Source organism: Cokeromyces recurvatus (genome assembly GCF_025118155.1).
Source record: "Cokeromyces recurvatus strain NRRL 2243 chromosome Unknown BX663scaffold_31, whole genome shotgun sequence".
NCBI lineage: Eukaryota > Fungi > Mucoromycota > Mucoromycetes > Mucorales > Mucoraceae > Cokeromyces > Cokeromyces recurvatus.
The window spans coordinates 211,198-230,334 of record NW_026251417.1 but is presented as its reverse complement, the minus strand read 5'-3'; the positions used below and the strand labels follow the sequence as shown (position 1 = coordinate 230,334).

General features: G+C 28.4%; 6 protein-coding genes across 6 annotated transcripts; 3 read left to right on the top strand and 3 right to left on the bottom strand.

Moving 5' to 3' along the window:
• Positions 1–1,999: 1,999 nt before the first annotated feature.
• Positions 2,000–4,510, top strand: BX663DRAFT_441414 (P-loop containing nucleoside triphosphate hydrolase protein; the record flags this gene model as incomplete). Its single annotated transcript, XM_051523452.1, has 8 exons — positions 2,000–2,025; positions 2,121–2,351; positions 2,549–2,759; positions 2,839–2,935; positions 2,996–3,311; positions 3,397–3,514; positions 3,579–4,233; positions 4,335–4,510. 8 exons carry the CDS (start codon positions 2,000–2,002, stop codon positions 4,508–4,510), a joined length of 1,830 nt encoding a protein of 609 aa, XP_051379386.1.
• A 325-nt stretch (positions 4,511–4,835) lies between these two features.
• Positions 4,836–7,025, bottom strand: BX663DRAFT_521615 (uncharacterized protein). Its single transcript, XM_051529262.1, has 8 exons — positions 6,954–7,025; positions 6,871–6,887; positions 6,649–6,810; positions 6,491–6,600; positions 6,272–6,414; positions 6,113–6,213; positions 5,743–6,032; positions 4,836–5,685 (listed from the first exon to the last, which is right to left on the bottom strand). Exons 1-8 carry the CDS (start codon positions 6,965–6,967, stop codon positions 4,951–4,953), a joined length of 1,572 nt encoding a protein of 523 aa, XP_051379385.1. The 5' UTR covers positions 6,968–7,025; the 3' UTR covers positions 4,836–4,950.
• A 3,630-nt stretch (positions 7,026–10,655) lies between these two features.
• BX663DRAFT_545740 (uncharacterized protein) lies at positions 10,656–11,877 on the bottom strand. Its single transcript, XM_051530939.1, has 2 exons — positions 11,226–11,877; positions 10,656–10,791 (listed from the first exon to the last, which is right to left on the bottom strand). Exons 1-2 carry the CDS (start codon positions 11,767–11,769, stop codon positions 10,748–10,750), a joined length of 588 nt encoding a protein of 195 aa, XP_051379384.1. The 5' UTR covers positions 11,770–11,877; the 3' UTR covers positions 10,656–10,747.
• A 1,059-nt stretch (positions 11,878–12,936) lies between these two features.
• Positions 12,937–13,820, top strand: BX663DRAFT_521613 (uncharacterized protein). The gene is made up of 3 exons (XM_051529261.1): positions 12,937–13,207; positions 13,280–13,327; positions 13,383–13,820. The coding sequence occupies exons 1-3, from the start codon at positions 12,976–12,978 to the stop codon at positions 13,385–13,387; spliced, it is 285 nt and encodes a 94-aa protein (XP_051379383.1). The 5' UTR covers positions 12,937–12,975; the 3' UTR covers positions 13,388–13,820.
• A 782-nt stretch (positions 13,821–14,602) lies between these two features.
• On the top strand, positions 14,603–16,879 carry BX663DRAFT_460396 (uncharacterized protein). Its single transcript, XM_051523937.1, has 7 exons — positions 14,603–14,980; positions 15,168–15,227; positions 15,291–15,381; positions 15,444–16,111; positions 16,205–16,253; positions 16,331–16,780; positions 16,861–16,879. The coding sequence occupies exons 1-6, from the start codon at positions 14,747–14,749 to the stop codon at positions 16,708–16,710; spliced, it is 1,482 nt and encodes a 493-aa protein (XP_051379382.1). The 5' UTR covers positions 14,603–14,746; the 3' UTR covers positions 16,711–16,780; positions 16,861–16,879.
• A 386-nt stretch (positions 16,880–17,265) lies between these two features.
• BX663DRAFT_521603 (uncharacterized protein) lies at positions 17,266–17,880 on the bottom strand. The gene has a single exon (XM_051529260.1). The coding sequence runs from the start codon at positions 17,848–17,850 to the stop codon at positions 17,656–17,658; it is 195 nt and encodes a 64-aa protein (XP_051379381.1). The 5' UTR covers positions 17,851–17,880; the 3' UTR covers positions 17,266–17,655.
• Between the last annotated feature and the right edge of the window lie 1,257 nt (positions 17,881–19,137).

Genomic DNA, 19,137 nt, shown 5'->3' with positions numbered 1-19,137 from the left:
TAGTTTATTTTATTTATACACATGTAGTTTGATATATTACAATACATTTTCCGCGGGAGGATAAATAAGGAGGAAAGTTATCAGATTTCCGCGGATTAAATGCATATTTATATAACTGGAGTTATACAAGCAAGTAATTTGATCATAACATTCAAGATGTGTCTTATCTTTGATCTTATTAATTAGTTGTTATAACAATTATATATTGATATTTAACATTGCAGAGTATGAAACGTCCCGTTTTCTCTTTTCTCTCCTTTCCCTCCCTCAACCCTCAAACCCCCCCCCGCAAAATAAAAACAAAACTCAGCTCGAAAAGGGCTACCTTTTGTTAAATAAATACACTTTACAGACAATCAATCATATAATATCTAAACGCTTTCCAATCTGTTTAATAAATACAATGAAAATTAGTGACAAAAAAAGCCTTATCTAGGGTTTAGGGTTTTATAGAATGCAAAGAGGAGAGAGAGAGAGAGAAATAGAGAGAAACAAACAGTATAACAAAAGTAGAATACTTGAGATTTATTAAACAATTAATTAAATAAGCATCTAAATAAGTATTTTTATTTTATGTATGATAGTGCAAACAAGATATACTAAGTTGGTACTTGAACAGGAATCTAATTTATTTATTTATTTTGAAGTAAAGATTCACATTTGTATATAATACTAATAGTACCCAATTAATACTTTTCTATGGAACAACTTCCATCTTTATGAAACTCAGTATTTTTATATAATCCAGTTGATAGTAACTAAAGAACTTGAATAATTTTAATGTTATTCATACCTGTTGAAAGCCCTTCAAAACTCTCCTAAATATTATTTTACTTTAAAACGAAACAAGGAAATACTTTTTTTTTTCTTTTTAATAGATGCTGACTCTCTTATTGTAATTAATAAATAGAAGACTTTTTTTTTCTGGAAAACGATAGTAAACTAATGTAAAATTATATATACTTTTTCGGGACAAGTAGTAACTTTCGATATTCTTTGTTATATCATCTACGACCTTAATCAACATATATGTTGATCAGCATTATCTTTATGATGATTTCAACGATTTGGATAGAAATACAAAGGATTTTTATCTCATTTTTTTGGAGTATAATAAAGATAAATAGTAATAGCTTGCTAAATATACTAATATTATGACCTGCTAAGACTTATAAATGATTCGAATACAACGAATATATGGAACTAAAATCTGTGTATATGTATTCGATTATCTTAAAGCTCACCAAAGCTAATGCATACAAGAAATAAAAATCCTCTTTCCTCCTGATTCCTTATGTCACAAACGACAGCATAATAAATGCATATAATGACAACTTCGATGATTGTCTAATGAAAATATATATATATATATACATATTAACCTTATCTTTATTATTTACTGCTACTGAAAGTATATCTGTTTATAAATAGTTTATTGTATTTTATATCTACTTTTCATTCTACTTAACAAATCATTTCCTTTGGTATTTGTTATGATTATCAACTAACAGTGTGTAGCTATGGAAACTAGACTACTTGAAATAAAATTTCCTTCCCAATTCTTGATCCTAGTTATTAACTAACTAAACTACTCAACAAATTAAAACTTACTTAATTAAAGCCATACATGCTCAACCAGTTATTTAAAACTGTTAAATAGAGGTCTCTCTCTCTCTCTTTTTTTTTTTTTTTCGTAATTGATTGTAAAAAAAAATAAAAAATAAATAAAGTCACCACAGTATATAAATAAAATTTTATGCACAAAGCTTTCTTATTTTTTGCTAGTCAAAATGAAAAAGTTCATTGAACATCAAATAAAGTTAATTGAAACAGAAAAGAAAATAGATGTTGATGAGACATTGAAACTTTTATCATCGTATGCCCCTATTCAACTTCAACGTCGCGGAATTGCGTTAGTTGGCTTAAAAGTGACAGGTAGCTCTAGTGATCCATTTGTAGCTTTACTGGATTTAATGACATTTATTTAAACATTATAGGCATGAGAACTGGTTTAGGGGGAAAAAGGTCTTTATATACACATTTATATATGATTATATATTTGGACACCTTGTGATTAACATTATATATATATATATATATATATACAAATATATATATAGTTTAATCGATCTTGAGCTTGCTAATCCAACTAAATTACCGCCTGTCTTTCCTGCGCATAAGATTACAACTGGAGACATTGTTGGTTTAGATGAATACAAAAAAGATAAACCTTCAAAGCAAGTGGCTAAATGGTCTGGTGTTGTACTTCGAGTAACTGACTCGAAAATTACTTTAGCTCTTCAGGAACTGGATGAAGAATTACCTAATGAAATACAGGAACGCTGTCAAATGTAATGTAACTTATCTGAATGGAATGAATGAGGGAGAGAGAGAGAGAGTTTGTTTTTTTTTTTTGTTTTTATTGTTGTTTTCTAACTAGTTATATTTATCATTATTATCGCTATAGTATTCAACTTGCAAACAGTATTACTTATGAAAGGTAAATAGGTTTCACAAATTATAATACATATTAACTCTTGAACAATAGAATGCTGAAAGGTCTGGAAACATTACAAAAAAAGTGTGAAGAAGGTGGATCAAACTTGATTAATGTATTGCTAGGGCAAACTAGATTATCTTCAGTTCAGTCAATATCAGATATTACATTTTTCGATGAAACTTTAAATGAATCTCAAAAGGAAGCTGTTCGATTTGCTCTTGGTTCTCCCGAAATAGCCTTGATCCATGGTCCACCAGGAGTAAAACAGATACGAAAAAAAAAAGTTTATGCAAATACATATGTGGATTAATTTTTTTTTTATTTATTTATTTTGTTAGACGGGCAAGACATATACGCTTGTAGAAATTATTCGACAATTATCCATCAATCAAAAGAAACGTGTCCTTGTATGTGGTCCTTCAAATATCTCTGTTGGTATAGTATACTCTTTCATACATGTATACAAATAGATTTTATTCACCGATAACTCTTTAGATAATTTGGTTGAAAGACTTGCTCAGTATCGACTTGATATCGTTCGTATTGGACATCCTGCTAGAGTATTACCGTCTGTACTAGATCATACACTTGATATTATTACTCGTACCTGTGATTCGGGTCAAATTGTGTCTGATATAAGAAAAGAAATGGATGAAACATTAGCAAAGATAGGGAAATCCAAGAATAGATCCGAGCGAAGAGCTATGTATGGTTTAGTGAAGGATCTACGTAAAGATTATAGAGCAAGAGAGAAAAAAGTTATAGATGAAGTTTTGACAAACGCTCAAGTTACTATCTCTACTTTAAATGGGTAAGATGATTTGTATGTATAACCTAAACCAACGGAGGACTAAAAAAAAATTATATACATATATATCCATATTTATACATAATAGTGCTGGAAGCCGAAGCATCTCAAACCGAGAGTTTGATGTGGTTATTATAGATGAAGCAACACAAGCTTTGGAAGCAGAATGCTGGATTGCATTATTAAAAGCTAAAAAAGCTATTTTGGTAAGTTTATTTATTATCTTGTTTTTAGAATATTGCGTTCCTAAATGTTTCTTATTATCTATAGGCTGGAGATCATCTACAATTACCTCCAACAATCAAAACACCTATTAAGATTACAAATGTTAAAAAAAAATTGAAGAAAGGAGAATTACCAACTGATACTGATCTTTCAACTACATTGTTTGATAGATTGCTTGGTATGTATGGTGATTCTATTAAACGTATGTTAATGGTTCAATATCGAATGCATCAGAAGATTATGGAATTTAGCTCAAGAGAACTGTATGAAAATAAACTTATAGCTGATGAAAGTGTTGCTAGCCATCTTTTAGTTGATTTACCTGGTGTTGAAGATACCGAAAATACAGATGTTCCACTAATTATGATAGATACATCAGATACAGGATTGACACATGAAATAGTAGATGATACCCAAGAAGAACAAAGCAAAGCAAATGAACTCGAGGTAGAGCTGGCTGTATCCCATATCCGTGCTTTATTAGATGATGGCTTGGAAGAAGACCAAATTGGTGTTATTACACCTTATGCTCTTCAAGTCTCTAAATTAAAAAGAGACATTCGTGAAAACTGGCCAGGTATTGAGATTGGTACTGTAGATGGCTTTCAAGGTCGTGAAAAAGAAGCCATTTTGTTTTCATTAGTTAGATCAAATGAAACTGGTGAAGTAGGTTTCTTAGCAGAAAAAAGACGACTTAATGGTAAAAAAAAAAAAAAAAAAAAAAAAAAAAAAAAAAAAAAAAAAAAAAAAAAAAAAAGAGAGAGAGAGAGAGAGAGTAAAAGATTAATAGTATCTATTTAGTTGCAATGACAAGAGCAAAGAGACATTTATGTGTAATCTGTGATTCAGAGACTCTACTTGGTAATAAGGGTGGTTCAAAACCTGCCTCTCGTTTTGATGGTGACTTCTTAAAAAGATGGATAGAGTATTTGAGCGAAGAATCTGACTTGAGATTTAGTGAGTTTGTCACGAAGTAACACAAGAATTATTTTGAAATTATATTAAATTAAAAAGAAAAAGCTCATGTGTACATATTTATGTGTTTTCATGATGGTTCAAAGAGAGTGTACATGTCATTTATTGCTTGCTTTATAACTTTTCAATTAGTGTACCACAAAAGAAAAAGCTTATCTTACCTAAAATAAAAATGTATCACCAAACTAAAGCATGATCATATAACAAATAAAAATTAATATATTGTACAGAATAAATTATAACAGTTTTTGGTGTAAGAGTATCAAAAATAATTTAAAAAAAAAAAGAGAGAGAGAGAGTGCAAGCAAGAAAGAACTAATACTATCATAGATAGGAATATAATAGGCTATGTAATACATATACATGTTATAGATTCGTGTTGTTGTTGTTGTTGTTGTTGTTGCTTTTTCTATTATAATGTGACGTACATGGTATAATTATACTATGTATTTCGTCTATCTGGGGACTGCGATAACCATTCACGGACCATTTGATCATCTGATTGTCTAGTAAAATTAGACGATGGAGCTACCTGATTGATCGTGTATTCCCAAGATGGACGGGACGCAGTAATATTTGTAGTTTGTACATAATTTAGATGATCGTCCATATATGTATTGTTTTGAGAAGATTTAGCATGAATATCATTATTGACTTCATATATGGGAAAGTGTTCTTGACGAGGATATGTGACAGTATTGTTATTAGATTTTGATAAAGGCTTAGACTGGCCTTTAACAGTAGCAATATCCATCATGGAGAACATGACAGGTTGATTACTATATGGATCTTCAACAGCCAAGCTATGAGACTGCTGCTTATAGGCCATCTTTTTTGCTACATTAGGGGGTGATAAAGATACGTTACCCATATTTGAGTAAGAGGTTAAAGGCATAGTATCATTCGTAGGCGAATAAGGAATATTCACTGTAACAGGGGACATAGCACGCATGAATCCACCATTATTATCATTTATATTGTTAGAAGACATTGTGTATTTGTTATCAGTTAACGTATTTCCAGTAATTCCTGGAGAACTTTCGTTGATGTTATATTTATTACTAGTTATTTGTGATCTTGGCGTATTTGAATAACGGTAACTCGATTCGTTAATTGTATTGATTGAGGTATCCATCATATTACGAGTATATTGAGGACGAGGATGAAAAATAGCTATCTATTCAAAAAAAAACATAAGACTTATATTATACATGTATATATTTTTGAGCCATACCAAAAGTAACCAAAGGAGAACTGTGCAAATATTTACATTTGTAATAATAGTATCTGTAGCAAACTTATTACTATTAATGATCTTGCTTTCAGTTAAACCATCAGAACAAAGAATAATAAAAGACGAACCATAACTGAATAAGATGATAGAAATCTGTAAGTTCATATCTTTGAAATAACCAAGTCTGGAAGCAACAGGCTTATTGCTTACACTATTACTTCTTTGTGATAATGCAATCATACGCTTAAAACGGAGATGAGACCGAATTCCTAATAAAGCAGCCAAAAGGACTTTTTTTTTTTAAAAAAAAAAAAAAAAGTAATGTTACTCGACAAATTCACGTGAATTATACATAATCATAATAATTTACTTTCAATACCGTAAGCAAGCTGTGGAATACCTTCACGCTTATATATATCATCTCGAAAGATCCATTGAAGGATAGGAAATAAGGCCATACTTCCTAGTGCCCTGAGATTTATACAAGTTCAGTATGTATTATATAGTTAATAGATTTCAATAAATATACCAGACAATATAAAATTTAAATTCAAAAGAACTCATAAAACTTTTTTTAGCAACTGTGTTAGAAAGGTAATTCCAAAATGATTGCATTAAAAAGAATACACCAACTTGTAATGAGAAAGTAACGCATTCTACGTAATCCATTGCCTACCAAAAAAAAAAAGAGCAATAAGGATTGGTACAACAAAGAACGTATCACAAGATTAATCCAATTATAATTTACCATCATATTTCTTTGATGTGTAGAAGACCATTTAATAAAAGGTTTGGTAATAATAGTTCCCTCATAAACTATAAAGCCTTCATCGTATTTCACATATGTCGATACAATATCTATTTAGGAGATTTAGTAAACTGGAGAATAAAGATAAACTAAATTACCCCACATAAACTGCATTAACATCATTAATATTAAAAGTACTGAAATGATTGATTTCAATTCTCCAGATATAATTGATCTTAGTCTTAAGCATCTAAATCTATCGCCAATGTAAATACTATAGCCTAAAAATACAGATATATACGTCCAAATCGCACATCTTTCTATTTATATGACACTATTAAAATTTTTTTGAGGGAAAAAAGAGAAAGTTATATTATTACCAAGGTAAGAAAAATCACTACAAGTATCACATATGTTAAGTAAATTAGAGAAGGAGAGAAAACGATATATTTTATTCTTGTACCTTAAATGAGTCATTTCTCAAATGTTTATTGTAAAAATTAAAAGAGAGAAAGAAAGAAAAATATGAAAGAACAATGTAACAAAAAAAAGAGACTACTTATCATTTTCTCCACTTATTTCTTAGTAAAAGATTGTAGCACTTTGAGTATAAAAAGTGTCTCTGTTTAAAAATCATGTATATCAATTTGTGCTTCTTACAATACGCGGAATTTCAAAAGTTGCTCATGTAATATTGGCTCCAACATTTTTTTTTTTTTTTTTTTTTTTTTTTTTTTTTGCATTGACAAAAATATAGGTCTTAAACTTCCTCTTTGATAGGAATGCATATAAATAAAGCCTTTATTTCTTTAGTCTTATGATCTTAAGACATATATGTTAGTTTTCATATCAAGGACCCTAAATATCAGAAAGTAGTTTTTTTTTTTTGTCTGTAAACTTTGTTAATAACAATGGGTTTCCTGTCATTTCTTTCGAAGAAGTTAAAAGAAAGAAGAAGCAAGCATACTACTTTGTATCTCGTTCAATATACTTATTTATTGATGAATATAAAATGCTTTGCAGAATGCAGGTGTAAAACTTATTTATTAAGAATGTTACATTATAATTGTTTATTACACCAACAAGTTAAGCGTAAAGGATACAAAACACATACCAAAATATCTGATATTAAAGAAAGATTTCAAACATTTTGTAATACCCCCTCCATGTAATGATCGAGCAATCATAACTTTTATTTGATTATACTACGTATGCATCTCATACAGGTGCTATATTTCCGTAACTACTATTCCTTCAACTAAGTACATTTTCACGAAGATAATGATAAAATGCTTGCTATAGGATTTTTCTACAATCTCTACGGACAGCATAAAAAAATCTTATGAAGATTTTGCTAACTAACTTTAGAACAATGATACTAAAGTCAATGATCTTACAAGCTAAGGTTATATTATTTTATTCTGAAAAAGATAAGACATCCTGTTCCAACTACATAATCAAGAATTGTTTAAATTTTACCAGCTTGCTGTTATAGAATACGAAAACATTAGTAAATTACGCATAACAGAAGAAAATTGGTGCAAATTCAAAGTAGTCAAACAGTGCAAGTGAAAAAGAAAAGAATCAGGGCTTGATGGAAATATATTTGAAATGCTGTACTAAATCTAAGCTGTCATTATCAAAAGTGCCAATGCCAAAAAAAAAACCCTCCTTTTTGCCTACACACATAAATTTTTGCTATGGCTAATATGCAATTATTGATATACCAATAATAAAAATTCGTATCTATAATCTTCTATGATCATTATAATATGTATGATGAATCCTAATTTTACGATTAGAAATAAATATACAGCAATTTCAAAGAACACGTTTCAGGAAAGGAAGGTTTTTACTTGAATTAATAATAATAGAGAAATAAGCAGTAATTGGTGCTTACGGTAACATTTTTTCGCGCTTGTATAACATACCGAGATACTTAAATGTAATAAGGTTGTTTAACCTGCTATCCTAATATCGCACAATTTACACTAGTAAAGCTTTAAATGCTTTTTTTTTGTCTTCTATTATCATTAGTGTTCAAAGATAGACTCTATATTCGAGAGTTAATATTGACTTTATGTGTATAATTAATAATTATTGTAGTAAAAATGAATGAGATAATACCTTGACCATAGTTTATACCAATATTGTTACTTTTTTAATTAAAATTATAGCCTACATGAAAAATGGCTAACTAAATTAAACCATTTTTTCCTTTTTTCCTTTTTTCCTTTCCTTTTTTTTTTGGCAGGTCAGAATTATATTTTGTATGACCTTTTTATTTTATTTATCCAGTATTCGTTAGATATGGTACAGAAATAAGTATAGTTTGAATTAATAAGGCATTAGCCAAAAGAAATAAATAAATAGCTTAATTATATATTTATATCTGCTTAAAGGCAATGTATCAAAGAAAAATGCTATGTAATATAATATCCAATCTTTTATATCTAATGAGTTACCTTTTTTTTTTTTTTTTTTTTTTTTTGCAGAATCAATAATTCATTGAGCTTATCAGAGAGATAATCACATCTACTGCTATTTTTGACTTTGGGCGAAAATCTCTTGATAGGAATATATGAAAATAAACAGGCTATATGGTAACCTTGACACTCACACATATTCTTAGCATTGTCATATGTATGAAATTGTGACATATTTAGTAAGACTTAATAGGCTTTTACTAACTATTAGTAGCTATTTTTCTTGATATATGTATATACATATATATGTTACTAGGGTATCTATTATGATATCAATTAACAGCATAAAATACTCATATCTAGTTCCAATTACTATACTAACATCCAAAGTATTTTCTCACTTTTTTTTTTTTTTTTTTTCGTCTTCAGTTCTTTAATAGCTTTTAGTTTTTACAAAGCTAAATTAATGATGTCTGTCTCAAAAATGACACCACCTAATATTAAAATAGAAATATACCTTTATAGGATAAACTATTCTAGCAGGAACACATTTTTTGATCTACCAAAATCCCACCTCAAATACATATTAAATTTAATTTTTATTTAAAAATCAAACAAACAAAATAGATTGTTCAGTATTTTTTTTTTTATTTTTTTTTTATTTTTGAAATCATCTAATTCTTAGGTTAAAAGACTATATCTATAATTCAGAACTATTGCTGATCCAATTTTCCTTTTTCCTCAACCAACTACTTCTGAAGGGACCCAAGTTTCGGCAGTAAGCTTCCCCTTGGTTAGTTTATTTATCCGACGATCCGTATCAGTTTGCATGAAACGGGATAATCTATTTCATTAAACACTTCCCTCTCCTCCTCTTCTTGTCTATTCTGGTACCAAACTGACATATTGATTGTCCTCATCATAGACTAGTATACTCATATTGTTTCTAACTTTCTTCTTTCACCTTTTTTTTTCCTAGTGATTCCTAAAAGGGAGGTTTTTTTTTTTTAATTATCTTCTCCTTTTTAAACTGACTAGGGCAATACAGCATAATAAAAATATGTATGAATTGTGCAATGGAGGATGTGAGATTTCATATGATAAAATGAAAACAAAAGGTTGCTAAACTGCAGTAATTTAAAATTTTAGCTACTATATCCTTTGATACTTATGGAATTTCTTGTAGTAGTAGCCACATGTTAAATAAAACGTTTAGAGTTATTTAACAAAAAAAAAAAAAAAAAAAAAAAAAAAAAAAAAAAAAGAATACACAAAAGATATAATTTAGTATTAAATTTTCACTAGTTCTAATTCTCTGTCTACGTTTTAAAAAATAAATAAATAAAGTACTGTCCATATTAGATATAAAACTATATATTTAATATATGGATAAGAGGTAGTAAGTCAAATTGAATACTTTCTGTAAACTATTTTCTTGGTAGATATTCAATATTATAGCTTTGTTCTCACGTACGAAAAAAAGAAAGCTAATTTTATAATTTACCTATTTTTTTATATTTGTATGTATTTATAGAGATAGATAAATCGGATAGATTTGCAATACTTTGGAGGTCGTTTAACTCAAGTATAATGCTTAATTTGATTCTTCCATAGAAGCAATAAGCTTTAGTCAGCAAGAAAATAATATCTCTTAAGCTAACAATTACGCCTTCAATAGTTGTAAATGATGATGTATAAATTTATCCCATAATTAGAATACATTACAATTAAATTAAATTAAAAAAAAGAAAACTGTACTTTTATTGCTTTGCTCCTTATCATCCCTTTTTTTTTTTTTTTTTTTCTTCCAAAGAATGACACATAAATTATTCTAAGACATAATGAGACCTTTAATAATTAATTTAATGACAAAACCTATTTTTATCTTTTTTATTTTTATTATTATTTCTCTATTTAGAATTATAAATAAAATTCAAATTATATCTTAATAAAAACTGTATTCTATATTAAAGCTTATTATACATCTATACCATTTTACAAATGTTAATAAACAATATGGATTCCCTAATATAGTATATAAATTGGATTTAATGACTCTATGTTTATTAGAAATATTCAGTAAAAAGCATTCTATTATATACGAAAGCATATAATTACATGCTTTTAAAATAAAAATTTGCTTTTTTTTTTTTTTTTTTTTTTTTTTTTTTTTGTTTAATTAATAAATAATGAAATAAATGAGCAAAATAATGTTAGGCCTATATTGAAAATTAATGTATTTGATCCTGATTCAGATTGTGTAGGAGTAGTAGTAGTAGTAGTAGTAGTGGCAGTACTTGTAGGTGCACCAACTACGGACATGGACGAGCTACTGGTGGTTGGAACAGCAGAGGACGTAGCAGAAGCAACAACTGAAGATGAAGAGGAAGCGACAGAGGAGGATGCAGCAGCACCAGAGGAGGATGCAGCGGCATAAGGTAAAGGTATAACAGAGACAGAATTACCACTAATAGAGCCATAGCAATAATTATTGGCATTATCAACACAGAGAATATTAGAGGCATTGCAAAGACATTTAGATGTAGTCCCTGTAAGAGTGGATGAACAGGAAGTAGGCATTGTAGGGCATGTTGTTGAGCTTAAGGAAATAGACCCCCAACAATATTGTCCACTGTTATTGATACAAACAGTAATGGTATCACTGCAACGACAAGTAACGTTATTGCCGATATTGCTACAGGTGGATGGTACAGCACATGTTGTTGATGGTAAGGTGTTATAAGGAAGTCCGTGATCTCTTTTCGATAAAAGCTGATATTCGTCGTGCTCAAAAGCTGAAGCGATATAAATAATAGAGGCAAGTGAGTAGAAAAGAGTTATACTGAGTTTCATTCTTCTAGCTTTCCTTAATTTAAGAAAATAAAAAAGAAAAAGAAAAAAGGAAAAAGAAATAAATAAATAAATAAATAAAAAGGAACAAAGAGAAAATATCTCCGTATTAAAAAAAAAAAAAAAAAAAAAAAAAAAAAAAAAAAAAACGGCTTTATATAGCAATCTTGCCCGTGGAATATAGTCCGTACCTTTATTTTATTTTATTTTTTTTTAAAAAAAAAAAAAAAAAAGAAATTAACAGTAATACAAAGAAATTTCTAATCAAGCAAAAAAAAAAAAAAAAAAAAAGATTTTTGATCTAAAATTAGAAGTGAAAAGCTATATATTGTGTGATTCTATATATAACACAAGGCTATGAGTATTGTATACATGATTGACTATAAAATAAATAATATGACATGCTTAAAGACATTGATCTCGTAACTGCAATTACAGATGAATATACTGTCCATATAATTAGCTAGCAGCATTTGATTATGATCAATGGTATTAGCGTTATAAATTAAACTTATACTTCAAAGCATACATTAAAATTTATTTTTCATTTGAGTCGTTTATCATTTTTAAATAGCATTGATGTTTACATATTATTATTATTACTGTATTGATAGCTTCTTTCATAAAATATAATATGATGGTCATAGCTAACTCCTTTTTGACAGCAACTTCTATTGAATAAAATAGGTTGTTGTTATTTCTGCCCATATCATATAAAGTCCTTTAATAAGTGATGTATACATCTATTAGGTTACTCGTGTACATTTTTAGAAGCGTCTTTTTTTTTATGATAATTTGCCTTTGAATATTTAAACTAGCAATAATTTGAATTAATTATAATGGCTAGCAAATTAATCCTAATAGTAAAGCTCTTACGCTCTTTATTAGCTTGGCTTTAATGAAGTTTGGATTACACTTTTTTATTGTTATTGGATACAAGACGTTTAACTTATTAATATGACGTCTGTAAAATATTCAAGTAAATTTTATTCTTATTGAATTTGGGCTTGATCAAGGTTGGAAAAAAAAAGCAACAACGAGATAGAGACATTAATCATTTTGGTTTGACACTTTAGCAAAATTTTTGGTCACGAAAAAAATAAGTAATAAATAAATACACATTTACATTTTTGTTGTAATAAAACTAAGTCACTATTTATAAGAATCGTCTTTTTTTTCTTCTTCTTTTTTATTATTAGAATTATTATCATGTCAAATCAAACATATCAACAAGTACAAAGGCTTGATTTTTTATTTAATGCTGGACATTCTATGTTAAGCATGTGTCCATCCTTGAGTCGATATTATATGAATGAATTTCAAAACACATTAACCGAATACGAATTAACCGCTTCAAAACCTATTGCTCGTTTATCTTGTACAAGTTGTGGTCAGATTTTAATTCCTGGTTTAACCTCAAAAACAGAAATCATACCAAAACCTAAACAAAAAAACCCAAAGCAAAGAAAGAATCAAATTAAAATCACTTGCTTAGCATGCCATCATAACAAACTATATAACGGATCATTCAAGAAAAAGATGCCAAGAAATGAGACGATGACTACAAATAAGAAAAATGAGATGAATTCAGTTATTACTAATGCTAATAAGGCTACTTTGACCAAGACAGTAGTTAATAAGACAGCTATCAATAAGACAATGACTACTAAGATGACTATTAGTAAAACTGTTACAACAAACAAAAATAATAATACTAAAATGACTCCAGTGACTACAGAAATCACAAAGAAAAAGAAGAACAAAAAGAATAACTTGAAAGCATTATTATTAAAACAACAACAAAATCAAAATTCTTCAACTGGTAGTGGTGGCGGATTAAGTGATTTTCTGTCTTCATTATAAAAAAAAAGAAATGTATATAATATAGTAGACCAAATATGTAGTGTATATAGTCATTTAAAATAATAAATATGTTACTACAATATAACAACAATGATTATCCCTCATACATTTGCGTTGTCATTATCATGTACAATAATTTTATTAATTTCAGCGTTATTAAAATAAAATAAAAATGGATATTTACTTTAAAAGGAGTTATTCGTAAAATACCAAAAAAAAAAATACATATTTTTTTTAATCAATTTCATTATATGTGAAGCTGTAATAAAAAGAAATTATTGTAAACCAATAAGATAGAGTAAAAAAATAACAAACATAGCAATAAAAGTCAAATTTGATCTAAGGTAGGGGGTGGCTGATGCTGACTAGTTTAAAAAAAAAATGTTACATTTATAAGTCTTTAGTTGCATCAAAAAACTATTCAAGACATCAGGGCTTCTTCCTTATTGCAATTATTATTAATTACAGCATAGCACATGTTGATTTCTAAAGAAAATAAAGAAAAAAAAAGAAACCCAATTTTACTAGAATGTATTATATTTACAATGTGCATATCCTTTTTGTAGATAACACTAAAAGCTTGATTTAAAACTACGCAAACTTTCTTCTTGTTTTATGGAAAAAAAGTTTAAAGCATTTTATTTTATTTTTTCCCTTTTTTTTCTTTTTTTTGTTTTTTTTTTTTCCTTTTTTTTTTTTTTATTAGGCACTCCTTAAAAGAAAGTATAAATATACAAGTCAATAAAACATAGGAAAAAAAAAAAAAAAAACTTATGTTAATTTGGGTTAATCATATAAAGGCTGGATAAATTAAGTAAAAAGCTTAGCATAAATACACATTCACCTTTATACTTACTTTACATTTTATTGTATTGTTTTATGTAATAAGAGAAGAAATATATGTATTATTTACAAAGATAAAACCATCTTTTATTACTATTACTATTACTACTATTACTACTACTACTACTACTACTACTACTACTACTACTACTACTACTACTACTACTACTACTACTACTACTACTACTACTACTACTACTATTACAATTACAATTACAATTACTATTATCTCAATCATATATTCTTTATATATTAATTATTATTCATTTCAATTATGCACTCTAAGCATACACATAGCGTAACAGCAACAAACACATCAGAAGCAGTGACACCTGCATTACCATATACCATGTCAAACAATAATAATTTGTCACAAATAAATCAACAAAATAATCCTAATCGAACTATTGCAGTGAATTATCTAGACGTCGAACTATTTCTAACTCGATGCGGGTTATCTCAATATTACGATGTATTTATTGAAGAAGGATTTGATAGAACAGAATCAGTAAGATTATTCATATAAAATAAATAAATAAACAAATAAATAAAAAGAGAGAAAATGTGTGTGTGTGTGTGTGTGTGTGAGAAAGCTGTATATGTTTATAACTTCTTTATAATATACGATAATTTGTTTTTTTTCCATTCTTATCTTTCTCTTTGTATATATACGTATATATTATACTCTCTTATAGCTACTGGAAATAACAGAATCTGACTTAATTCAGATGCAAGTAAAAAGAGGGCATCGTAGAGTATGTTCCTTAACTTATTGATAAATATACAAAGAGAACTAAACTTTTTTTTTGGGACAAAAGCTTCTTCAACGAGCTATTACAAATGCAAAAGGGATACCATCAACTGTTCCACTACAGGCAGCTTCAAACTTCAATACAAAAGATTTAGCAAGTATGTATAATATCTGTTAGTTAAACAAGTATCTAAAAATCTTGTCTCAATACAAATAATAGCCCATAGTCCAGCCATACCCATAAAGCATAGAATAGAATCCAATCCTTCTTCTGAAATAACATTAGCACCACCGCCATTACTACCTCAGCAGCAGTTGTCAACATTGTCTAGCAGTAGTAGTTCTATTATGACATCTATGAATAATAGTTATCCTATCACACCTATGTTAATAAGTTCCTCCTCTTCTTCTAATGCACCTTCTACACCTATTTCACATTCTTCTTCAACATCACCGAATAAAATGACATCTATCATGTCTTTTAAAAAGAATATAGAACATATGGGCGACACTAGTATGGTAACGAATAAAGAGTACTTTCCATCAGCAGGCACTGCTACCACTCAAAGTGGTATGTCATCTACAGAAGAAGAAGCGGTAACAAATGATAATATCCATCGATTATGGAAACGAAAATATTATCGACATGCTAAACCTGATACAAATGCTCCTCTAAAGCCACCCTCTGCTTATGTGATGTTTTCAAATGATGTAAGAGCTGAATTAAAGCAACAAAACAAATCATTTACAGATCTTGCCAAAATTATCGGTGATAGATGGAAAAATATTTCACCAGAGAAAAAAGAAGTATATGAAACAAATGCATTTAAATCAAGAGAAGAATATATACAACAAGTAGAGAAATATCAAAAAACTGACGCTTATAAAGTAAAAGTACTTTATAAAATAGAGATATATAGATAGATAGATATCTTTTTTGCTCTGTTATTAACTCGATTCTTTTTTTTTTTTTTTAATTAGAATTATCAACAATATCTTTCTGATTTTAAAGCAGAAAATGAAGCAGCAGGTAAAACAAAAAAAAAATAGAATATAGAATAATACACATAAATAAAACTGATATATTTTTTTCTTATTAAATTTTAGCTCGGCCTGTAGGTAGACCGAGAAAAAGACATAAAAGAGACGAAGATAAAGAATTAAGTGATGAAGCAGTAAGTGATTCGACAAAACAAGTTAAAAAGACTCCTTTAATATCATCACAGGCGGATGATAATCATCAAAAGATAACACCTACTTACTTGGATCAAAGACAATATCCATTTTATCTCTTAAATGAAGACTCATCTAGATCTTCACCTCTACTAACAGAAACAACAATAGCCAATAATGATCCGATAAAAGCGGATAGTATATTAAATAAACCACTAAATCTCAGTAAAAAATCATCTAAACGGCATACGCCCAAAAAAAAAGTAAATAAATATATGAAAAATATTTCCCGTTTTCTCTTACATAATAATTGAAAAGAATTTAAAAGAAGAATTTAGAAGGAAAAAAAAATTTTTTTTTCTTCAAAATAAAATGAAAAGCTTCTTATTAATTAAATAAATAACTAAATAAATAAAAGAAACAAAGATATTTTTCTTTAGTTTTTATAAAATTATTCATCTTACCCCTTTTTTTTTTTGGAGAAAAAAATTCCTATTATCACATAATTCTTCAAGCAAATATTTTATTCTTTAACACGACTTTGCCTATTTTTATTTTCTTGTATCACACTGAATACTGGTCTGGAATAAGATAAACTTATAGAATAAACAAGAATAAGATAGAATTAATGTTTTTGATATCAGTTCCTGATTTTTTTTTTCACTTTGTTCCGTTGTTTGTATTCGGCTTTTAATACTCCGCTTATGCTATTACTAATTGCAAGATCGATGGACAATATCTTAATTACTTAATATTTAGACGAAGTTAGTTTTTTTTTTTTTTTTTTTTTTTTTTTTTTCTGGGCGAATCCAAATTAATTTTCAGACACACTGCTTACCCTTTTTGGACGAAAGGAAAAAATAAAATCAGAAGATAATAAATCAATCTATTTTCAAAGGTCTCGACGATTGCATTCTGATACAAGGTGGCTACCTCCGTACACGCCTCAGCCAGACATTGACTTGCACCGCTTATTAAAGTTACGGCATGGCATGCCTTGGGGTTTTCTCTTTTGAAGTTATCCCATTGCCGTAAAAGATTTGGACTGACTAGAGTGCTACTGGTAGGCCTTCTGTTATTGACCAATTGACATATAGTATACCGGAATTGTTGCTTAAAGATGAATCCTGGGGCAGGCTCATTGGGTTTTTGTAAAAGATAGTAATTTACAAACAACTTTGCTCTGTAGATAAGGTGTCTTATAGAATTGCAGCAGGTGATAATTTTTTTTTCTTTCAGGACACCTTTGTATTCTTCTTTTATGCAATTATATCAAAAGGAAGCTTCCGCGTGTATGCAGTATAATTATATCCAAGGTTGAGAGCCAAGGTTTTTGCTTTTGATAAAATATAGAAAGAGCATTTAGGGGAGCCGTGCAGAGCTATGACCTGAAAGCTTACATCTTGAACAAACACCTTCAGTACTGGCTTGTGTTTTCTGTCTTTTAGCATCATTTTTTTTTTAGCTCTTTTAACGTTTTCTGATTGTTTTCGTTTTTTATTAGTACCAGTGCCAACTATTCATTAACAAATAAGAAGGTGTTTAACACCTTATTCTACATACGAACAACTATACTTTCGTCACCAGTCTCGGGTGAATATAATGAGCATTTTTTATAGTTTTTTTTTTGTCAAGTGTCCCTTCTGACCACAATCAAAGCATGTGGCATCTATGATGTTATTGTTAATTTTGATTAGATATATGCACTAATAATAATACTTGCTTGAAAGCTTATTCTTCTCTAGACGACTGCCATAAATAACTTTTTTCTTGTTAAAAATAAATGATCGATGCATGTCTTTGTATGAAATAAGCAAAGATTGGTAAAGAAGGTAAATAGAATGTGACATATTTGTGGAAAATTTAAGGTTGATTTGCACTTAAAAAAAAAAAAGAATAATAGAAATCGAGTGTAGTCCTTTTTGGTAAATATTCCACTTATTAAACAGACTAAGGTCTTAAGAAAAAAAAACAAGAGCAACCTTTTGATATGGCAGGTAAATTATTTCTCTTACAGTGTCCATTATTAGCGACGTCATAACACTATCTTGAGTAACATCTCCTATTGTCCTGTCTGTCACAGCTATCACCTGTTGGATGTAGTTTGAACGCGAATCAATATAGAGTTGTTAGTTATGCAGTAAGTCTGGACTCAACTGGAGCTAAATAATCATGCCTATATGTATATTATTTGATAATAGTGGTATTTTAATAGAGCGTACAATATCTTTCTATTTGTGGATATCGTAGCAAAGTTAAAAGAGTACTATTTTTATATACTTTTTTTTTTATATTATACACATATATATGATTGTATTATTGATACCAGTGGTCTAAACATCCTTTCCATAGTATAACTTTTTTTTTCGATTATTTAAGCAATTGTATTATTTAATTATAAGCTTTATAAATAGAAGAACATATCTTAGTGTTGTCGACTTTCCTTTATACATTAAAAATGCAACTAATTATTAAAAGTTGCATTCTATTTTCAAATTTGGTTAATTGCTATCAAAACTATTGATCAAGGAAATAGTATTCAACATTAGAAAGATGAAGATTGTTTGCATTGAAAGAGAAGGACATACACTTAAGAGTAGAGTTAAATAATAATTCGAGTCCTATCATTAAAAGAAAGAAAAAAAAAGTCAATGATATGAATGCCCTAATAGATGTATGAAATAGACTAATTATATATAAATTATTGATTTTACAAAAAAAAAAAAAAAAAAAAAAAAAAA

Excerpts from the sequence above, each read along its gene's own strand:
- BX663DRAFT_521615 (XM_051529262.1), bottom strand. Across the intron at positions 6,601-6,648 it reads GTTAATGCAGTTTATGTGGG|ATATTGTATCGACATATGTG; the intron begins GTAATTTAGTTT and ends TCTCCTAAATAG. Across the intron at positions 5,686-5,742 it reads TTCTCCTTTGGTTACTTTTG|ATAGCTATTTTTCATCCTCG; the intron begins GTATGGCTCAAA and ends TTTTTTGAATAG.
- BX663DRAFT_545740 (XM_051530939.1), bottom strand. The coding sequence starts at position 11,769 with ATGAAACTCAGTATAACTCTTTTCTACTCACTTGCCTCTATTATTTAT. Across the intron at positions 10,792-11,225 it reads CTCGTCCATGTCCGTAGTTG|GTTTTGTCATTAAATTAATT; the intron begins GTGCACCTACAA and ends AGATAAAAATAG.
- BX663DRAFT_521613 (XM_051529261.1), top strand. The coding sequence starts at position 12,976 with ATGTCAAATCAAACATATCAACAAGTACAAAGGCTTGATTTTTTATTT. Across the intron at positions 13,208-13,279 it reads AACAGAAATCATACCAAAAC|TATATAACGGATCATTCAAG; the intron begins CTAAACAAAAAA and ends ATCATAACAAAC.
- BX663DRAFT_460396 (XM_051523937.1), top strand. The coding sequence starts at position 14,747 with ATGCACTCTAAGCATACACATAGCGTAACAGCAACAAACACATCAGAA. Across the intron at positions 15,382-15,443 it reads CAATACAAAAGATTTAGCAA|CCCATAGTCCAGCCATACCC; the intron begins GTATGTATAATA and ends TACAAATAATAG. Across the intron at positions 16,254-16,330 it reads AGCAGAAAATGAAGCAGCAG|CTCGGCCTGTAGGTAGACCG; the intron begins GTAAAACAAAAA and ends ATTAAATTTTAG.
- BX663DRAFT_521603 (XM_051529260.1), bottom strand. The coding sequence starts at position 17,850 with ATGATGCTAAAAGACAGAAAACACAAGCCAGTACTGAAGGTGTTTGTT.